At 40.5% G+C, this 21,654-nt stretch overlaps 1 protein-coding gene across 1 annotated transcript; it reads right to left on the bottom strand.

The window, feature by feature from the left end:
• Nucleotides 1-17,195, bottom strand: LOC143287012 (NXPE family member 3-like). The gene is made up of 5 exons (XM_076595019.1): nt 16,873-17,195; nt 11,036-11,247; nt 10,572-10,624; nt 9,511-9,809; nt 1-754 (listed from the first exon to the last, which is right to left on the bottom strand). Exons 1-5 carry the CDS (start codon nt 17,104-17,106, stop codon nt 233-235), a joined length of 1,320 nt encoding a protein of 439 aa, XP_076451134.1. The 5' UTR covers nt 17,107-17,195; the 3' UTR covers nt 1-232.
• Between the last annotated feature and the right edge of the window lie 4,459 nt (nt 17,196-21,654).

Below are 21,654 nucleotides of genomic sequence, written 5' to 3'. Positions count from 1 at the left end.
GTGTGTGTGTGTGTGTGTGTGTGTGTGTGTGTGTGTGTGTGTGTGTGTGTGTGAATTCCATCCAGAACTGTCACAACAGACGTCTTGCCATCCCAACTCGAGACATTACAGATGCCAAACCAGGGAACAGACATTCTGACATAACACCTATGCTCCTCAAGTCGAGGGCCCAAACCACAGGAGGCCAAAGGCAGTAGCAGTTGCCTACCCTTTGGCGTGTCTGAACATAGAGCTAAGGAAAGCCTTCACACACGTGGCCCAACACCACCTTCACCATCTCCCGGACCACGAACGGGGGTGGGTGTACGGGACGGTTCCGCGTGGCGACGGTCATGTCCCAGAAATCCAGGAACCACACCCTGCCCCTCAGCTCCTTGAACTCGTTGTGCCAGATCTGGATATAGGCGGGGCCGAATATGTCCCCGTTAACTAGGTGAAACCCACGTACCACGTCCAGGGCCAGGTGGGGTCCACGGATCACAAACTTCGCTGTGGGAAACTCCTGGAGGAAGTCCTGGATGTGCCGTTTGGCGGCCCTGACCATGGTGCGGAACACCGGGAGACTGTAGTAGGTAAAGTGGAGGTAGTAGTGCAGAAGGACGATGACGCGTCGCTGGGGGTGACGTTGGTCATGACGTTGGTCATGACGTAGTTGTGCCAACAGCGTCGGGAGAGGGACATTGTCAGATGTGGCGACTGTGTACGATGGACGTCCGTGGAAGGCCCACCTCAACGTTGTGTTGTGCGATTGTACCTGGTAGGTGAACGACAAAAGACAAATAGCCGTATTCCCTCTTCATAGATTTTTGTTTTGTTTTCTTTTTTGCCTTTCATAATTATTGAAGGAAAAAAACAAAAAAAACAGCCATACCACACGTCTCACAAATGAAATAAAAGCAGTGACACATGCTCCCCAGCTGTTCACATCCGTGCAGTAGATATATATCTAAAAATCAACACGCCATAACAGCTAACGACCCCCTCACATAAAGACAACAATGAGGTGGGGTATCGGACTGGCGTGACTTAGAAGAAAAAATCAATCCACTTCAATTCAAAAGACTTCATAATCTACTTCAAGCAGTTAAAACAGAAAAGTTTCCTGTAGCTCATTCAAAAGCTCGTCAACAAATAACAAAGCGAAATGAAAACAAACGAATGAGTAATCAGCACACACTTCTGTGATCACCACACACACATCATCAATCACCTGAAGGCTGCAGACACAGTTCCCTGACCACACACACATCATTCATCACCTGAAGGCTGAAGGCACACAGTTCCCTGACTACACACATCATTCATCACCTGAAAGCTGAAGGCACACAGTTCCCTGACCACACACACATCATCCATCACCTGAAGGCTGAAGGCACACAGTTCCCTGACCACACACACACATCATTCATCACCTGAAGGCTGAAGGCACACATTTCCCTGACCACACACACATCATTCATCACCTGAAGGGCACACAGTTCCCTGACCACACACATCATTCATCACCTGAAGGCTGAAGGCACACAGTTCCCTGACCACACACACATCATTCATCACCTGAAGGCTGAAGGCACACAGTTCCCTGACCACACACATCATTCATCACCTGAAGGCTGAAGGCACACAGTTCCCTGGCCACACACACATCATTCATCACCTGAAGGACACACAGTTCCCTGACCACACACATCATTCATCACCTGAAGGACACACAGTTCCCTGGCCACACACATCATTCATCACCTGAAGGGCACACAGTTCCCTGGCCACACACATCATTCATCACCTGAAGGGCACACAGTTCCCTGACCACACACACATCATCCATCACCTGAAGGGCACACAGTTCCCTGACCACACACACATCATCCATCACCTGAAGGCACACAGTTCCCTGACCACACACACATCATCCATCACCTGAAGGGCACACAGTTCCCTGACCACACACATCATCCATCACCTGAAGGCACACAGTTCCCTGGTCACACACACATCATTCATCACCTTAAGGGCACACAGTTCCCTGACCACACACATCATTCATCACCTGAAGGGCACACAGTTCCCTGACCACACACATCATTCATCACCTGAAGGGCACACAGTTCCCTGACCACACACATCATTCATCACCTTAAGGGCACACAGTTCCCTGACCACACACATCATTCATCACCTTAAGGGCACACAGTTCCCTGACCACACACATCATTCATCACCTGAAGGGCACACAGTTCCCTGACCACACACATCATTCATCACCTGAAGGGCACACAGTTCCCTGACCACACACATCATTCATCACCTGAAGGCACACAGTTCCCTGACCACACACATCATTCATCACCTGAAGGGCACACAGTTCCCTGACCACACACATCATTCATCACCTTAAGGGCACACAGTTCCCTGGCCACACACACATCATTCATCACCTGAAAGCTGAAGGCACACAGTTCCCTGGCCACACACATCATCCATCACCTGAAGGGCACACAGTTCCCTGACCACACACATCATTCATCACCTGAAGGGCACACAGTTCCCTGGCCACACACATCATTCATCACCTGAAGGACACACAGTTCCCTGACCACACACATCATTCATCACCTGAAGGCTGAAGGCACACAGTTCCCTGGCCACACACATCATTCATCACCTGAAGGGCACACAGTTCCCTGACTAAAAACACATAATTCATCACCTGAAGGCTGAAGGCAGAGTTCCCTGGCCACACACACATCATTCATCACCTGAAGGCTGAAGACACAGTTCCCTGGCCACACACATCATTCATCACCTGAAGGCTGAAGACACAGTTCCCTGGCCACACACATCATTCATCACCTGAAGGCACACAGTTCCCTGGCCACACACATCATCCATCACCTGAAGGGCACACAGTTCCCTGGCCACACACATCATTCATCACCTGAAGGCTGAAGGCACACAGTTCCCTGACCACACACACACATCATTCATCACCTGAAGGCTGAAGGCACACAGTTCCCTGGCCACACACATCATTCATCACCTGAAGGGCACACAGTTCCCTGACCACACACATCATTCATCACCTGAAGGCTGAAGGCACACAGTTCCCTGACCACACACATCATCCATTACCTGAAGGCTGAAGACACACAGTTCCCTGACCACACACATCATCCATTACCTGAAGGCTGAAGGCACACAGTTCCCTGACCACACACATCATCCATTACCTGAAGGCTGAAGGCACACAGTTCCCTGACCAGCGTGCGTCCTCTAACAAACCAAGGTATCATACACCTGTCATATATGGCTGTGAACGCCAAGAAGAAGATTCATCATTGGAACTGACTGGTGGGGAGAGTTGTCTCACAGCAATCATTGACTGTGTTTAGAATAATAAGGTCAAAGTCATGGAGATCATGGTTAAAAAAAAGTTTCCATTTGTTTATGATACTGTATTATCATCTCGCAAGCTTACATTTTGGCCAACAGCAAAGTGAGAGCTGTATGATCAATGGTTTCTCCATAACTATGGGAAGTCATTTACAGCTTAGTTAAGCGTTAATACCACACACAAACAGTCTGCCAATGACCCGAAAGCTGACAGTGACAAATCAGTTGGTCGAGGTGACAGAACCCGCACCACCGTGCGCCAGGCCACCATCCTGTCGTCCATTGAACACGCTCCCCGCTGCAGGTCGGACACCCCCAAACGTGGCCGCTCCAAAGATCGACGCAGCCCGAGGGAGAGGAGGGGCAAGCAGCAGAGGAGGGAGGACTGGCGCTCCCCCAGCCCTGTGATGTCAGCGGAGGACGGACTGGACACAGAGGCAGAGACCGCTGTCACATGGCGGTGAGAACGGTACTGACTTTGATTGCCCGATGATGACGACCTGGCTTGTGATTTATGGACTTTGAGACTGAATTGTGATTGAATGATAAATGATGTTTGATGTGATCCAGTTTCAGTGAAATATAATATATATATTTTTTTTTTTTTTACATTATCATCATGGATAAAGTACTTATAACTTCATTGAATACCAGGGGACTAAGAAATAAATTGAAAAGAAAATCATTATTTAGATTCTTAAAGGGAAAAAAATATGATATAATTTGTTTACAAGAATCTCATGTTACAGAAGATGAAATAGATATGTGGACAAAAGAGTGGGGCGGCGCGATTTTTTATAATGAAGGTACAAACAGAAGCAAAGGTGAAGTATTTCTGATTTCAAAACGATTTCATGGAGAGGTTAATTTTCTTAAGTCACACGAAAGAATGTTGATTATTACTGTATCCAATGAAAAACACAATATTACAATAGTAAATTTATATGCACCTAACAATTTAAACGATAAACTGACATTCTTTCAAAATATGGGTGAAATACTAGCTGAATATATGAATGATAATCTAGTAGTTCTTGGTGATTTCAACTGTGTACTCAGTAATGAGCTAGATATAATATCTGGTCTCCCTCATGACAAATCTGAAATTATTTCTTTAAGACATTTTCTGACAACAACAGGCCTTACTGACGCATGGAGAGCTTACCACCCCACTGACACAGACTTCACGTGGCACAGGCATAATCCGTTCATTGCACGGCGTTTGGATTACTGTTTTGTTTCTGATAACTTGTTGCCCTCCTGTGTTTCGTGTGAACACATTACTGTCCCAAACTCTGATCATAAAGCTGTCGTTCTAGAAATTAGTGAGGGTAACTTTGTTCGTGGTCCAGGGTACTGGAAATTCAACAATAGTTATCTTAAAAATGAAATATTTGTTACAAAAATGAATGCTTTGTTAGATTCTGTCAGTTTAGAACATAGTGATCAAAGCAGCGTAGTTAAATGGGAGCTGTGCAAAGTTGAAGTGAGAAATCTCTGCATCGAGTTCGGAAAAACATGGGCTTGCAAAAATCGAAACAAATCACTGGACTTACAGAATCGACTAAAAGAAATGGAAAAAAAATTGTTAATTAGTCCTCAAAATGAAGATCTTCAGACTGATTATTTGAAAATGAAACACGATTTAGATTTAATGTACACGAATGAAGCTAAAGGAGCACAGGTAAGGGCGAGAGTAAAATGGATTGAAGAAGGTGAAAAAAACACAAAATATTTCACAAATCTTGAAAAAGCTAGATGTAAAAATAAAATTATTACCAGTTTGCGCAATGAGGCGGGTGAAATTATTACAGATCAAAAGAAAATCTTACAAGAACAGCTGTCCTTCTACAAAACCTTATATAACCAAACAACAACGGAAAGAAATATACAGGAAGCCATCAGTAATTTCATTGAAAACGAACATTTTACAAAGTTAAATGAAGACGAAGCCTTAGCATGCGAAGGGTTAATAACTTATGAAGAAACCACAACTGCACTCAGAAAACTAAAAAATGGATCAGCTCCAGGGAGTGACGGTCTGACGACAGAGTTTTTAAAATTCTTTTGGGGAAAAATAGGCAGATTACTAACCGATTCTTTCAATGAGTCATTCAGAATAGGAGAACTGTCATTTACACAAAGACAGGGTATCATATCATTATTACATAAAAGTAAAGATTTAGATAGGGAGAACTTGAGTAATTGGAGACCTATAACTTTAACTAATTCAGATTATAAAATTCTAGCCAAGGTTCTAGCAGAAAGATTGGGTAGTGTAGTAAATAACTTAATCAGCAAAGATCAGGTGGGATATATCAAAGGCAGGAACATAGCTACAATCATAAGATGTATTGATGATGTCATTAATTATCTTAATAAAACTGGTAAAGCAGGGTATTTGTTAGCATTAGATTATACTAAGGCATTCGATTCTGTATCTAAAGCATATATGTTACAAGCTTTTAAAGTATTCGGATTCGGATCTGACTTTCAAAAATGGGTATCTGTACTCTCCAATAATTCGCAAAGTTCCATAAACCATGGCGGCTGGCTATCTGAACCCTTCGATGTGAACTGTGGAATCAGACAAGGATGTCCATTTTCTCCCCTTGCATTCATTCTTGCAATGGAAATTCTAGCAGTCAAGATAAGGAATAGTACAATAACGGGCATCAAAACTCCAACTATGGGCAATAATCAAGATATATATTTAAAGATTAAACAATTGGCAGATGATACGACTTTATTTTTGAAAAATAGACAGGACATGTTTACTTCCATAGAAATACTTAAGTCATTTGAGAAATTTTCTGGGCTGAAATTAAATTCACACAAAACGAAAGCAATGAAGATGGGCAGACAAATCACTGAACAGAATCTCCCATTTGTATTGGTTGACAAAATAAAAATTTTGGGCATATACTTCCAGAAAGACAAAATGGCAAAACACATTGAAGAAAACTGGAGAGATAGGATAAATAGTATACAAAAATTAATAGTACAGTGGAGCAAAAGAGACCTATCCATACACGGTAAAATTCTTGTAACAAAAACTTTCTTGTTAAGTCAACTTACATATGTTATGCAATCCATTGGCATCCCAGAAAAAGCTTTGAAACAGATCAACACCATATTCTACAAATTTATTTGGCAGAGAAAACATAGTAACCGTAGAGCTTTTGAGAAAGTGAAAAGAAAAACAATGGAAAGTGATTATAATGAAGGAGGGTTAAATATGGTAAATATGTTAGAAATTCAAAGATGCATGCATTTACAATGGGCTGGAAGATTTTATCATGCACGGGAAGAAAACTGGACTATAATACCCAGATGGCATCTAAACAAAATACAAAATCATCGTAAAATATTTATGGTAAACTGTAGAGCAAAGCAAATAAAATTACAAGAAATAGAGAACGATTTTTGGTCGGATGTAATTACAACATATTTGAACAGTAAAGATATAGTAACAAGAGAAGAAGTGAACATCCATAATTTTCACAATCAGATGTTGTTTCACAATAATAATATACAATATAAAGGTAATGTGCTATGTTTTCAAAACTGGATAGACAATGGAATAGAACACATAAAAGACATAATACATAAAACAGAAAAAAGACTTCTAGATTTAAATGAGGTTGCGTTTTCACTGAACCAGGCTAAAGGAATCACAATATTCGAATACAATGCTCTATACAACGCAATTCCATTACAGTGGAAGACCTGGATACAAAACAATGGATTACCAATGGAATCTACTGAAACTTCTATTTGTGATGCAAACGCATTCAATGCAAAACTAAAAGAAATAAAGAAATATCTTAAAAGTAGAAGTAAAAGTACAACTATAGACCTACATATTTGTGTACTTTGGAAGAGGAAATTTGACTTTTCTTTCAATCATAATACATGGATTTTACCTAGGAAAGCAACAAAAGAAGTACGCTTACATGAATTGCAGTGGAAAATAAGTCATAATATATACCCAACAAACATTATTCTAAAAAAAATGGAAGTAGTAGACTCAGAAAATTGTTATTACTGTCCTGGTAAAATTGATTTTATTGAACATTTTTTCTATGAGTGCTCATCTGTGAAAATACTTTGGAAAAACATAGAAAATTTGATACTTAGAAATACTGGTAAGTGTATGAAATTACATCCCACAGACGTTTTATTTGGAATTCAGGATGACAGATATAGCAAACATGACCTTATAAAAATAAATCATATTATTTTGATAGGTAAAATGTGTATCAGTATTGCTAAAAAAACAAAAAGACTGTCTATTTTACAACTGATCTTTGAACAGCAATTCAGTATTAGACATCGATATATTATATAATACCTTATGAATCTTAAAGAAAAGGGAAACAAATCTATATGTAAGTGGGGGAAAAAAAACGACATAGTTATGGAATGCAGGGTATTGCTTTTGATTATTGTCACGGTTTGTGTGTGTGTGTGTGTGTGCGTGTGTGTGCGTGTGTGTGTGTGTGATTGCTTAAGGTTCACTGTATCCTTTTTGTTGCTGTTATTTTGTTCCTTTCCTTTTTTTTCTTTTTTCTTCTTTATATAAATAAAACGATGGGCGACCCAAGAAAGTCCGGGTAAAAAAAAAAATAAAAAAAAAAAAAAAAGAATTGCACAAATATGGAATGCACTACCTATCGAAACTAAACTTGCACATAAAATACTAATGTGTTAAAAAATCTCCTTGACATGAACATCAATTTAAAAGAAAAAATTATTGACTTTGACGAGTGATTTACAGTACATATTAACTCAGAAAACATATACATATATATCCCACAAATAAAAGGAGACCGATATTGAAGGGGACATAAAAAAAAGGCCGTGAGGCCTAGGCAGTCAAATGTCAATCCCTACACTATTGCTACTACCACTTATGTTGTAGATATTTGTTATGAGAATGCCTTGAGTCGTAGATACTTGTTATGAGAACGCACAGTGTAATGGAAAATTGTTATAAGAATGCCGATCTTATGTATTGGATATCTGTTGTAAGAATGCAATGTGCTGTGATATTTGCTGTGAGAATGCAATGCTTTGAGTAGTGGATGTTTGTAATAACAATGCAGCGCCTTCTGTAGTGCGTGTTACTTAGTAATAACAATGCTTTGTGTAGTTACTGTTCATTTTGTTATGAGAATACCTTGTGTAGTGAGTTTTTGTTATGAGTTTGTCCTGTGTAGTGCACATCTGTTATGATAATGCAATGTGTAGTGGATATTTGAGAATATATTGTTAAAAAAAGGTATTAAAAAAAAAAAAAAAAAAAAAAGTAATGCTTGCAGACTCCAACGATACTTGGGTTATATTTGGATAATCTGAATAGTTTGTTTCTTGGGTGTTGATGTTTTTTTTTGTTTTTTGTGTGTGGTTTTTTTGTTGTTTTTTGTTGTTGTTTTTTTGACACTCCATCTTCTCATCTGTCGTCATTTAGTCAGATGTTAAGTATGTGAATTAAGTTATCCAGTCGACAAGGTATCGGTATTATGCTGTCGAATAAGATCTTTTTGACACACTGGTTCGTTTCGAAGATATGATATCAATGCTAACATAATAATCAAACATGAAATATCTCTTTCCATCTGTTCAGCTCTTCATTTTTGCTATGTTCCATCTTTCCTTTCTTCTTCACGAAAGATTTCAGCGGACCCAGACACTGATTTACTAACAACAACTCGTCAGCTTATTTGTTTGTTTGTTTCTTTGTCGTTCCTTTTTATGTAGCTCCTGACTGCAGCTCTCTCCACACCCGCTGATGGAATAAAAAAGATAGGAGATTTAAAAAAAAAAAAAAAAAAAAAAAAATTTACAGCTTAGTCTTTTGTGAAGGAATATGACTCTCAAACTAGGAGGCAAGATTGCACTGGTTCTTAGTGCTGCAGCCTGGGGGGACCATTCCAACGCCGACTGTCCTAAAAACCCTCTTATCCGAATGAGTGGATATGTAACTTGGGCAAAACATTCTCCACCATAATCAAATTCTAACCCGGATAGTAGGGACAGCAGATGCCCATTCTCTGCTGTTCTGATGGTCATAGTCGGACACGACTGACTATCACACATACATAATCATCTCACCTCACACAGTTTAGCCTGGTGATGATGTGTCCCAGTTTCCAGCCTGCTGCAGTTCAGATGACTCCGGAGTTCGTACCACCAGTAACGCATGTTAGAGTCGCCCACAAGAAATATGCTCGTGTGGCGCAGGCACTTTCGCACGTGCTCATCGTCAACCCGGCGAGGCAGCGAGCACGTGAAGGGGTGCCACACGCCATCTGCGCTCATCCAGCCGCGGGGAGCTGTACTGCTCCATGTGGAATCGGGAGACCTCTTCCAACACGGGGGCAAGTTCTGATGGCCTTTTGTAGGTTTGGGAGCTTGGTTCAACACAGAAAGGAGTTTAGAACAAGTCAAACCGGATGGTCCAACACTATCAATTAAGCACTTTCTTAATTACGTGATAAATGTGCCATGCTAATCGATTTTTATGCAATATGACCATTTTGTCTGTTTATGTAATATGTAAACACGCATCATATTTTATTGTTGTATACTGAGACGAAGAGTAGTATACCTAATCATGTTATCAACATAGCAATGGTTGTGCAGCTCATGCGATTATACAGTCTTCTCCGCTCATATCGACCTCACTTAAATCAGTTGACTCATCGGGAAAGTCGACATATTTCTTTGGCCCGGCTAGCAGCCTTCTTCACCACTCGCTTAACTCGACCTCGTGTAAGTGGATTCCTCGCTTACGTCGACCAAAATTTGTGTACCCGAGATGTAAGATCAGGTCTTTGTCAAGATTTTTTTCTATTTTGCCAAATTATGACTATGACCTTCGACCCCTCACCCGGCTTGCCGTGTCATGATAAAGGGTATAAGTTTCAAGGTCTTATTATATTATGCACACCATCCTGTCACGTCTAATTCCCGTGAAATAAAACTTGTAGTAACCGAGAAAATATCAGTGCTAAAGTTTACAACGGACACACACAAGCACGCGCCGGCACACACACACACACACACACACACACACACACACACACACACATATCCGGTGTCATTACATTCACTCGCTTTGTTTACACACGTTAGTCAATAAATTTGTTAATAAAAAATGCAGTTCTACATACCTGATAGAATTCTGACGGTAATGTTATTGGGGATTAAACGCAGGAATGGGTGTCTGGTGGGAAAGAAAAAAAAACGATCAAAAAAATGAAGACACCCGTGTTTAGGTGGTTGGGTGGTTGGATGTTATTATTCAGCCATAGCTACCATGACCCGCTATCTTTACCCCCGAAAAAACAACAACAAACAAACCACAAAAAAACATGAAAACACAATATCTACACGAAGTGATTTTAAGGGTGTTTGATTTCCTGATAATTGGTGAAGCAGGGAAATGTATTTGATGTGGTTATTTTGTAGAGCTGAAGGAGATGACTATTAGATCATCAGCCACGAGGATATGGGCGCACAAGCAAGTTCCATACGACCCGCATAGGCTTTCTGACAGTTACACGCACACACACACACACACACACACACACACACACACACACACACACACAATCTCTCATTAATCAAATCTTACCTGTCGATTTTTTTAAGCAGTTTTTGCTCAGCGGGAGGCAGCAGAGGAGGAAGTGATAGGCCTTTCAGTGGTTCAACATATTTTCTGTGGCTACAGTTCAGGCGTCTGTCCGTGGGACGACCACAGAAATAGGGAAGGCCGCCATTGGACTCGGTGAGGTTGCACGCGGTCCCATAGCCAGGGATTGGCAGTGAAGGCAGACAGGCAGTTCTCTGTTGGGGGGGGGGGGGGGTGGGGGGGAGAGAGAAAAAAGAAGAAGAAGCAGAAGAAAGAAAGAAAAGAAATCCACACATCTGCGTTGAAAGTAGGATATAGTAGACAACCCTGAGTAACCCCTCTGAACGTCATTCTGTCTGATGACGTCATTTTTTTTTTTTTTTTTTTTTTTTTTTTACGTGACTGGTAGTTAACTGCAGGGAGAGGAGAAAGCTGAGAGTTCATGACATGTGGTGGTATATCATCCCGAAGAACGGTTAGTGTTTCCAGTTCAGCTTTTCTTCCGGGTGTGAGAGCACCGGGGCTATGTTTGATATCGCTGGTGGCCGACTGATCTGAGGGAAGTCTAGTGTTGCCCTCCTTATTGATGATTAAAGCAGTCCGATGTGGATACGGGTGGCCCGACATGTGCCGTACGGTAGGCAAATATTAACTGAAATGAATGAGTAAACCGACAGGTGATGAATTATGGTGAACCAGAGACTGTCATATTATTGTGAATTATGGTGAACCAGAGACTGTCGTATTATTGTGAATTATTATAAACCAGAGAGTGTCGTGTTATTGTGAATTATTATGAACCAGAGACTGTCATATTATTGTGAATTATTATGAACCAGAGATTCATATTATTGTGAATTATTATGAACCAGACACTCATATTATTGTGAATTATTATGAACCAGAGACTGTCATATTATTATAAATTATTATGAACTAGAGACTGTCGTGTTATTGTGAATTATTATGAACCAGAGACTGTCGGAGTAAAGAATAACAAAATGTGATACATCTTGGAACAGAAATACAAATCGTTTGTGTGTGTGTGTGTGTGTGTGTGTGTGTGTGTGTGTGTGTAGAATGGAACTATGAGATCCAAGACCAATACAGCTGAAGGGGATCCAGAATATTTTTCAAGAAGTGTGTTCTTCTTCTTCAGGACTGTGCAGGGACGTGAAAGAGAGACTGTGGGACTGTGTGAAAGAGAGTGAAAATGTCAACTTGTTTAAAATACTAAATTAACATATTGGATCTACCTTATTGAGTATTTGTGATTGTTTCTTGTGAAACGGTTTCGATATCTCATATGTGTCATTGGTCTTGACTTTTCAGTTTCTAGTGTCCTGGTCTGTTGTTTTGTTTACGGTGTTTTTGTGGTGATTGGATGTAAGATTGTGTGTGATAAAGGGACAGAATAACGTGGAACACACACATAACTTTCAGTGTTTGTCTATATTCCTAGCGACAGCATAAACACCGTCAATAACAGCCTCATGTGTAACATATACATTTTTTTTTTCATTGATCTTCTTTGATAGAGGAACGTTTACTCAAGCTGCTACACACCCAGTATCTCTTAACAATATGTCGCCACGTCCATCGACCAGACACTGTTTGATGTGCAAACCAATGATAGTATCTTGCCAGAGTAATACATGCTCACATTTTTTTTTAAAAACAATAATGCATGCATCAAATACATTGACACTTTCTGTTGTGATGTTGGGGAAGGAATCATGCTCAATAGATAAACAACCCACACATCCAGCATCAAACACAGAGCTTCTTTTGCAAGAGAAGGCACGTGACGAAATTATGTTGTTCAATGCCTTTGGTTGCCATTGCTTTTTGATTGAAAACTCTTTTTAGGTTTCAAATGCTTTCAATGGGTTTTCCGAATGACAGCATCCTGTGAAACTGTAGCCCTAAGTAGCGTAGACTATTAGTTTCCTCAAGTTTGATTTTAGTGGAATGAGACAGCTAGAAATGATTTGCTCACAGTTTGTTGTTCTTAGTGCATAGCAACGTTTGGACTTTCGCTGAATTTATGAATGATCCTCTGTCCTGACAGCTTTGGATCAGATTGCTCAATTGGTTCTTGAAGGTTGCACGTCATTTTCAGTACCTATTGAAGTTTTGAAGACGAGGCCATTATCCGCTAAAGTAAGCCCACATTCTACCCCATTATTGTTTAGATTTTCAAGTCCTTTAGTGTTTAATAACATTGTTAAGGACAGGGAGAGGAGGAGATCCTTGTGGCAGTTTCAGTTTCAGTTTCAGTAGCTCAAGGAGGCGTCACTGCGTTCGGACAAACCATACACGCTACACCACATCTGCCAAGCAGATGCCTGACCAGCAGCGTAACCCAACGCGCTTAGTCAGGCCTTGAAAAAAAAAAAAAAAACGAAAAAAAAAAAGGGGGTATAAATAATAGATAAGCTTACATAAATAAATAAATAAATAAATGAATAATAATTATAATATAGAAAAAGGTAGTAGTAATAATAATAGTAATACTAATAAAATGATAATAATTAAAAATAAATAAATAAATAAATAAGACAACAATGGTGATAAATAAGGGAATAAATGTAAAATATGAAGACATACATTCACACATACACCCACACATGCATAACAGAAATGCACCAAACATGCAGTTTCACAGATATGAAAGTACAGTCAAATACATATAAACGTACATGAGCTCCAACACACACACACACACACACACACATTACCTTGCACCTCCTCCACCCTCCTCCTCCACACACTCATTTCTAGTCTACGTATCGCAGCTTCCACGGCACACACACACACACACACACACTCACAGAGATGAACACTTACTTGTACAAGCACACACACATACGCCCATATCTCCCACCCCCAACCCCACACACATATATACAAAGATATATATATATATATATATATATATATATATACGTTCCAATATCCTGTTGCTCCCACAGTGTAGGCATGCATACACTCACATACCTCATCCTCTACCCCACCTCCCCCCGCACTCCCACCTCCCATCACACACACACGTACACAGATCTCTCCTGACACTTGTGTACACTTACACTCTCGCGCATTCATAAACGCACTCAAAAGCACAGACCCACACATCCACACAAACACACACATACACACACGCACAGAGGCTGCCCCTGACTGGCCGCAAGAGGGATGGGAAAAGATCTCTGATGCCAAGAACGTGGCGTCTAGTGTGTTGCTCAGTCTATTGTATTTGGAAAGGCCCACAGAGACTCTGTTCCGTTTTGAAGAAATTTGCGCAATGTTGGTTTGGAGATGATGCCGATATTTGTTTGATTTGCAAAGCATCGTGCTCTACCTTTCATGTTAGACTTGCGGCCGCTCCCTCTCTCTGCTTTTATTTCTTTGAGGCGATCGATGGTGTGATGGCCTTGTACCTGTTCTTTTTGGTATTCTTTGACTTTTCTGAGGATTTCCGATTTTCCTAGATGTAGGCCGCTCGTTGGTGTTGCGTTACCAGCAAGTCTGTCAGCTCGCTCATTTCCCTTAACACCTGCATGTCCCGGGCAGTATGACCATGTGAGTTTTTTAATCTGAAAGTTGCGCATTGCCTTATGCCACTCTGGGCTTCCCATTCCGTTTTCAATTTTCTGTATGAGGTTCATTGAGTCGGTTAGAATCATGGCATGCTGGTTTCCGGGCGTATGGATGGACGATAGCCACTGGAGGGCATGTGTCGCAGCTTCAACTTCCATCGTTAGGCTGGAGGTTGTGACTTTGTAGGCAGCATTCTCTTCCCAAATTGTTTTTTCATTTTGTTTCGCAGTGAATCCCCAGCCAGACTGGTCTTTGGTGACTGAGCCATCTGTGTATATGATGATGTCCTCTTCTTTACTGTTTTCTTCTATGAGTAGCTTCACTTCCGCATCTGTTTTGCCCTCTGGCCATTCCCGACAATGTCTTCCTAGAGTGGGTGAAATGACTGTGTTGAATAGATGGTTGAGGTTTTTGGGGGTTTTCTCCCATTCTTTTGTTTCTTTCAGGTCTTGTAGTCGGCATACTAGCTGGATTGTATCTTCTGCTTGTCCCATCCATGATTTTCCTCGTCCTAGACGGCTGCCTTTTGGTTCTTTGACTGCGTCATGCAGTGGGTTTTGAGGGTTTTCTAATGCTTTGAAGTAGGCCTTGACCTGTTCTAACTTGTTTCTGGCCTGCACTGAAGGAAGGTCAAGCAGGTATCGCATGGTTTCTGTGGGCGTGTCTTTTGTTGTTCCAAGGATCAGCCTCATAGCTTCATTTTGTACTCTTTCTAATTTTAGGAGGTTGCTTTGAGACGGTGTTGTTAGCCCAAGTCCGTAGTCGATCACACTGAGGACGAGTGATTGGAAGAGGTGGCGTTGTTCAATTCCTTTGGTTGCCATTGCTTTTAAGACTGAAAGGCCCTTTTTGCATTTGAGAACAGTATTTTCCGTATTTCCTTGTGGCAGTCCCACTGAATGTTTATAGAGCGCAGACATACAGTTTCCAAGACGTGGGGTGACTGTTGATTCCTGAAGTGTTGCTGCTATTCTTCCTGTTAGTTCTTGCTCCATAATTGACTGATAACTCCATGAGTTGTGCAAACTGGGCTTATATGTGTGCATTTGTTCAGTTGCTACTTGAAATGGTTCTTCTTTTTCTTTAAAATTTGTCATATCCCACATCTGCGAAAGCAGCTGCATTTTGACAGCTATACATTTCTGTCCTGTACCCACCTTAATTTGGAGGAAGAACGTGTCTCTATCCAAGGTCTCTAGCAAGGTTTCTCACTGTTGTGCATTCAGTGAACTTTCCAGGGGCATTTTGCATTGTTAGGATGCGGTAGCCTCGAGATCTGCATTTGTATCCCATACATTGCTCCTGACCCCAACGATGCAAGTGAGACATGGACGAAGTTTTGTCCAAAGGCTTTTCTATGTGGTGAGAGAATACATCTGGTCACCCTGACAAACCTTCAATTGAGGGAAGGGCAATGGATATCCACCAAAGTGGAGTCCGTCAACCGGGTGTCGCCCCAAGCCCACACTGCATAACCCCAAAAAGCCATTAATCTCCTTGAAACAAAAGTGAAGCGGTGCGATTGGAGATCTTAGTGAGATTATCTCCTCATGGGAATGGCGTGAGATGTGCCTCTCCGTTTCTTTTAGCATGTGTGAAATGATAAATCAGTTAAGAAAACTAATGATAAATCAGTTAAGAAAACTAATGATAAATCAGTTAAGAAAACTAATGATAAATCAGTTATGAAAACTAATGATAAATCAGTTAAGAAAACTAATGATAAATCAGTTAAGAAAACTAATGATAAATCAGTTAAGAAAACTAATGATAAATCAGTTATGAAAACTAATGATAAATCAGTTAAGAAAACTAATGATAAATCAGTTAAGAAAACTAATGATAAATCAGTTATGAAAACTAATGATAAATCAGTTAAGAAAACTAATGATAAATCAGTTAAGAAAACTAATGATAAATCAGTTAAGAAAACTAATGATAAATCAGTTAAGAAAACTAATGATAAATCAGTTAACAAACTATTTCGATTTGAGTGCCTGTCCACTTCCTTTGCGTTAGCTGTGCTTGACTATGTGTGTATACATATGTATGTGTACATAACTACATGCATGTATATAAATGTGTATTGTGTGTGCGTGTGTTTATGTAAGTTTGTGCCTGCCTATGTGTGCGTATGTGTTAGGGTAGGTGTTAAATACACATGTATGTTAAAATGTATGTATGCAGTGTGTGTGTGCGTGCATGTGTGTGTGTGTGTCTATGTCTGTGTGCATGCTCACCTCTCTGACAGAGCCAGAAGCCTCAAAGAGAGCATAGATCCACCTGGTGGTGTGGATGGTCATCCGTACACGAACAGCCTCGCGGAGGAATTCCCTAGGATACTGCAAACCCATCTCCACAAACGCAAAACCGTTCCACGGCAGCAAAGTAGTTCCAAGATAACTCCCGTTGTGCAGGTCTTCCACGTCAGCAGCGACTGATGACGCATTTCCGGGTCTGGAGACTAGTCTCATCCAGATTTCATCACCACCTGAGGTGCGGGGTTGTCCGTAGCCGTCATAAAGATCCACACGAACCTGGATTCTGTCTCCGATATTGTAGTAGGGTCTAGAGGAAACCAAATGAACCTGCAACAAAGGAAACTAATGTGCAAATGGTAATTTCTTTCTTCTTTTTTTTTCTTTTTTTTTTTTCATCACAACATTTTTCTCTGTGTGAAATTCGGGCTGCTCTCCCCATGGAGAACGCGTCGCTATCCTACAGCGCCACCCCCCTTTTTTTTTTTTTTTCCTGCGTGCAGTTTTATTTCTTTTTCCTATCGAAGTGAATTTTTCTACAGAATTTTGCCAGGAACAACCTTTTTGTTGCCGTGGGTTCTTTTACGTGCGATAAGTGCATGCTGCACTCGGGACCTCAGTTTATCGTCTCATCCGAATGACTAGCGTCTAGACCACCACTCGAGGTCTAGGGGTGGGTGAAAAATATCGGCGGCTGAGCCGTGATTCGAACCATCGCGCTCAGATTCTCTCCCTTCCTAGGCGGACGCATTACCTCTTGGCCATCACTCCACTTGATCATGTCATTTTTAAAATCATGAGTCACATCCAAGAAAGAAAGAGAAAAAAAATGGCCTTGATCGCTGTCTTTGATGTTAATTTTCCACTTTAGACAAAACTTTTGAACTGACTCCTTTTTTGATCTAGCTGAGAACACTGTAGGTAAACACTGTCAGTTCCTGCCCCAGGATGGCTTGTGTTCAAGGATATATATCTGAACTGCTCCCTTCTACTTCTTCCTCGTTCGCCTCCCGTTAGATGAGCAGCCCGGTGTCCTCGATGAAGGCTGCCGTCCGTCGCAGCTCCTCCAGGGTGCCGTACAGCTTGGCTTCCACTGCTGTCGGTGTTGGCCAGTACTTCCTCCTGGATGCTGCATGCGTCCTACAGTCTTGAAGGATGTGGTCGGTTGTCATTGGTCCCTCACCACAAGGGCACTCTCCACTCTGTCCAATGCCAAATTTTGTGTGCATGTGGTGGAGCAGGCGGTTGTGTCCAGTCCTCAGGCAGAAGATCTTGACCTGTTCCCGTCGTTCCAGCAAATGGTATCTCTCTTCTGGGTTATATTTGGGGTGCTGGAGGCGCTACTTTATTCTTTGCTCCCTCATTCCAATCCTCCTCACACCTATGCCGCAAAGTCCCCCCTGAATGTCACGTGGTAAGATTTTAAACAGGATAACCTCGTCTGTAGACATGTCAGAGAGCGTAAAAACTCATTGTTATTTACTTCATCATGGTATTTCTTGTTGTTGTTTTGAATTTGATTTGCTCTGTAACAAATTAGACTTTTTTCTGCATAAAACGGAGTCCCGAAACATGTGTGTCCCTCACAACAATTTGCTCTGAACCGAAAGAGAAATGAATAAAAGCCTCTCCACTCATTTCTGTTCACTTTGTTAAACCTTTCACCGCCAAGTTCGCATTTATGCACAGGCGTGGTAGAGGACCCATGTCACTGAAAGGTGACCATTCATTGGTCTGTTATCCATGAACCTACTGCTCTTAATGTTCAGTCGTAGGATAGGCCATATTTTCAATACATCGCAAGGGGAATCTTCAGCTGTTCTTAGCCACCATCTTTTCTGTGTTTATACCACAAGGGAATTTTGTAGTCTAAATTGACTGGCGGTGAAAGGGTTAACGTGTTCACTGTGGCGGTCTTTGTTGGCCTAATCATTTTTTTTCCCCGTTAATGTCAGCTGTTGCTGTTAAGGATACACACAGCACACCGACATATAAAACAATAAAACATAGATAAACAAGAGAGGCAAGGCCTTCAAGACTCACTTGTGATACACTTAAAAATCTAATCGTTAAAATGTGTTCTGTATTTGTTATTCTAAAGCTTCGGGTTAAAAAAAAAGTCCTAACCAGACTCGAACCCCGCGTGTTCGGGTGAGAAGAAACTGTCTTACCCATTACTCTATCATGGCTCCTTAACTGACGTTCTAAAATTTACTATTTGAACAGACTTTTTTAAAGGGCGATAAATCAATTGCGGTATTCACAGTGAGAACGCTGTTAAAATCATATTATTCTGGTGTATCTTGGGCATTCAAAAAATCTTTAAGGGCAATACAAAATTCTTTTTAAGTCCGCGGTAAAGAAGACGTGGCTATCGCCGCAATCACACTGCAACATTTAGCCGTTTTCTCTAGATCTAGATAGATGTACAAGTTTAGTTACACCCGCCGGGAATGTAGTACGACACGGTCGATTCAATTTCTCTTTTATGTTCATTCTAGTTTTATAGTTTTAAAGTTGATATGAAAATTGAGTATTTTGTTAAACTAATAACATGTAGAACCAAGTACAAGTACTTCTAAACGTCGTATGAAGTGAAAAGGACTTCATTTTGAGAAAAGTCAAGACTGGAAATTGTTTTGTTTCATCGTGATCAATTCAAGGGTATTAACTCGCATGGTTTATAATTTTTAACTGTGAATTCCGACTGATTCTGTGGAAATTTTTATGGCAGTTTGGGGCATAATCCAGTAAGTGATGAGGCGTTCACAAATCTTTCTCTGAATAAATATTTAACAGTCTCCTTCTCCAACTTTCCATCACATGTTATCGTGAACAGGCAGGTCAACAACTTGAAACAAAATGGCGTCGTTCGCATTCGCGAAGAATAAGAGCACGCACTTTGAATGTGTATAAATATGTGTACGCAATTGATTTTTGCCAATGATCTTCAGGGCTCAGCCAATAGATCTGTAAAGTCCACTCGTCGTATTGATTTTAGTATTTTCCGAAAAAAAACACTTGGGCGAATGAACATAATGAAAGCCCTGTACACTGAGAGTAAAACACACAAGCTTTTTATGTATTGAGTATGATTTCAAAATGTAATGTTTAAGATGAGAAAGATCAGTTTAAAGCAAATTAAGTCCCATAGCATTAATTGCAGATTAATTTCCCTTTTTTACTACCTGCACCAAAACGTTTGCATTATAAATAACACTTCCATGCTTAGCAAAAGAAGTTCCTGATTGAACAAAAAATGATAATAATGACTGCTCTTGTTGTGTCAGAATACCAGATCAAAGTGCCAAAGTTAGAGAACACAAAAAATATAAATATAACAGTAAATGCGGTTTGCATATAATTTGGCTTCTTTTTTTATTTTTTTGTGCCCATCCCAGAGGTGCAATATTGTTTTAAACAAGATGACTGGGAAGAACTGAATTTTCCCTATTTTTATGCCTAATTTGGTGTCAACTGACAAAGTATTTGCAGAGAAAATGTCAATGTTAAAGTTTACTACACACACACACACACACACACACACACACACACACACACACAACTGAACACCGGGTTAAAACATAGACTCATTTTGTTTACACAAGTGAGTCAATAAAGGAATAAATAGACATATGAATAAATAAATAGATAGATAATTTTTTTTTTTAAACAACAAATAAACAAAAACTTAACCGAAAAAATGAAATATATAGCTGAACAGATAAATAAATGAATGAATAAACAGATAGATAAGTAAACAGATAAATAAATAACCACACCTGGGATCTGAGCTCGTCTGGAGCAAGGCGGAAATCTTTGAGGGGAGGCGTGCTGATCAGCCATCTTTCGTACTCCGTGCCAGGTTTTTCGTGGCGAATTCCGACTCCTCTGTTCACGTGGAGTTCCCTTCTCGACAGTCGAGGCAGAAGATAGTTTTCATCAGTGTCATAGAAAACGTCTTCCACAGAACTAGAGTGGCGCCACGGGCTGGCGTCCGAGCTGAAGAATGTATCATCTGTGCTGTCAAAGTCCGGGGCATTTGAGGACGACCTGTTGAATGTCATCACATGCTGGTTAGAACGAATTTAAGCAGCGTTTTTACAACACAAAAACCCTTCGTTAAGGGGGGACACGGCAGTGTAAAAGAGACCAAAATGATGATTTTTCATGATTTGGGTTTTTGATGGATTTTGATTCTTGAACATTTCTATCATATGCATATAAGTTTTTCCACTGTAAAGATGTCTTTAACAATAATAATTTTAAAAAATTGCCAATGAAGATTGCTTGCTGAATCACGAAATTGCTTATCAATAATTTTTTGTTCAATTTCGACGCAAGTCGTCAAGTTTCTGGCCTTGACAACATACCTTGGACTTGCTCAATGATGAGTAAACCTACAACCATGAGACTTTGCATGATTATTTTATGACATGTTATTGAAGTTTTGTCACGAGTATGTATGAAAATATTCTCTGGGTTTTGATTCATAACAGTTCCAATCTTTTTACCCATGGTAAATTTTGCGGATTTCGCAATACCCAAAATTTCAAAAATTCATAAAAAGTACAATAATTGAAACATCAACACAATCTCACGTGAAAATGAAGATAATGTCATCGTGTATCAAGTCCACATAACAAAAAGTGTCTGCATGCACCATATGGGCCACAAACCCGATTTCTTTGATACATTGTTTGGCGGTCATTTTGATTTGTTTCCATAGTAACGGGTATTCACAAAAATCTAAGAACACCTTTT

This window comes from Babylonia areolata, chromosome 10 (genome assembly GCF_041734735.1).
Source record: "Babylonia areolata isolate BAREFJ2019XMU chromosome 10, ASM4173473v1, whole genome shotgun sequence".
NCBI lineage: Eukaryota > Metazoa > Mollusca > Gastropoda > Neogastropoda > Buccinidae > Babylonia > Babylonia areolata.
The sequence above is the reverse complement of the archived record's forward strand: the minus strand, read 5'-3'. Positions and strand labels throughout refer to the sequence as shown.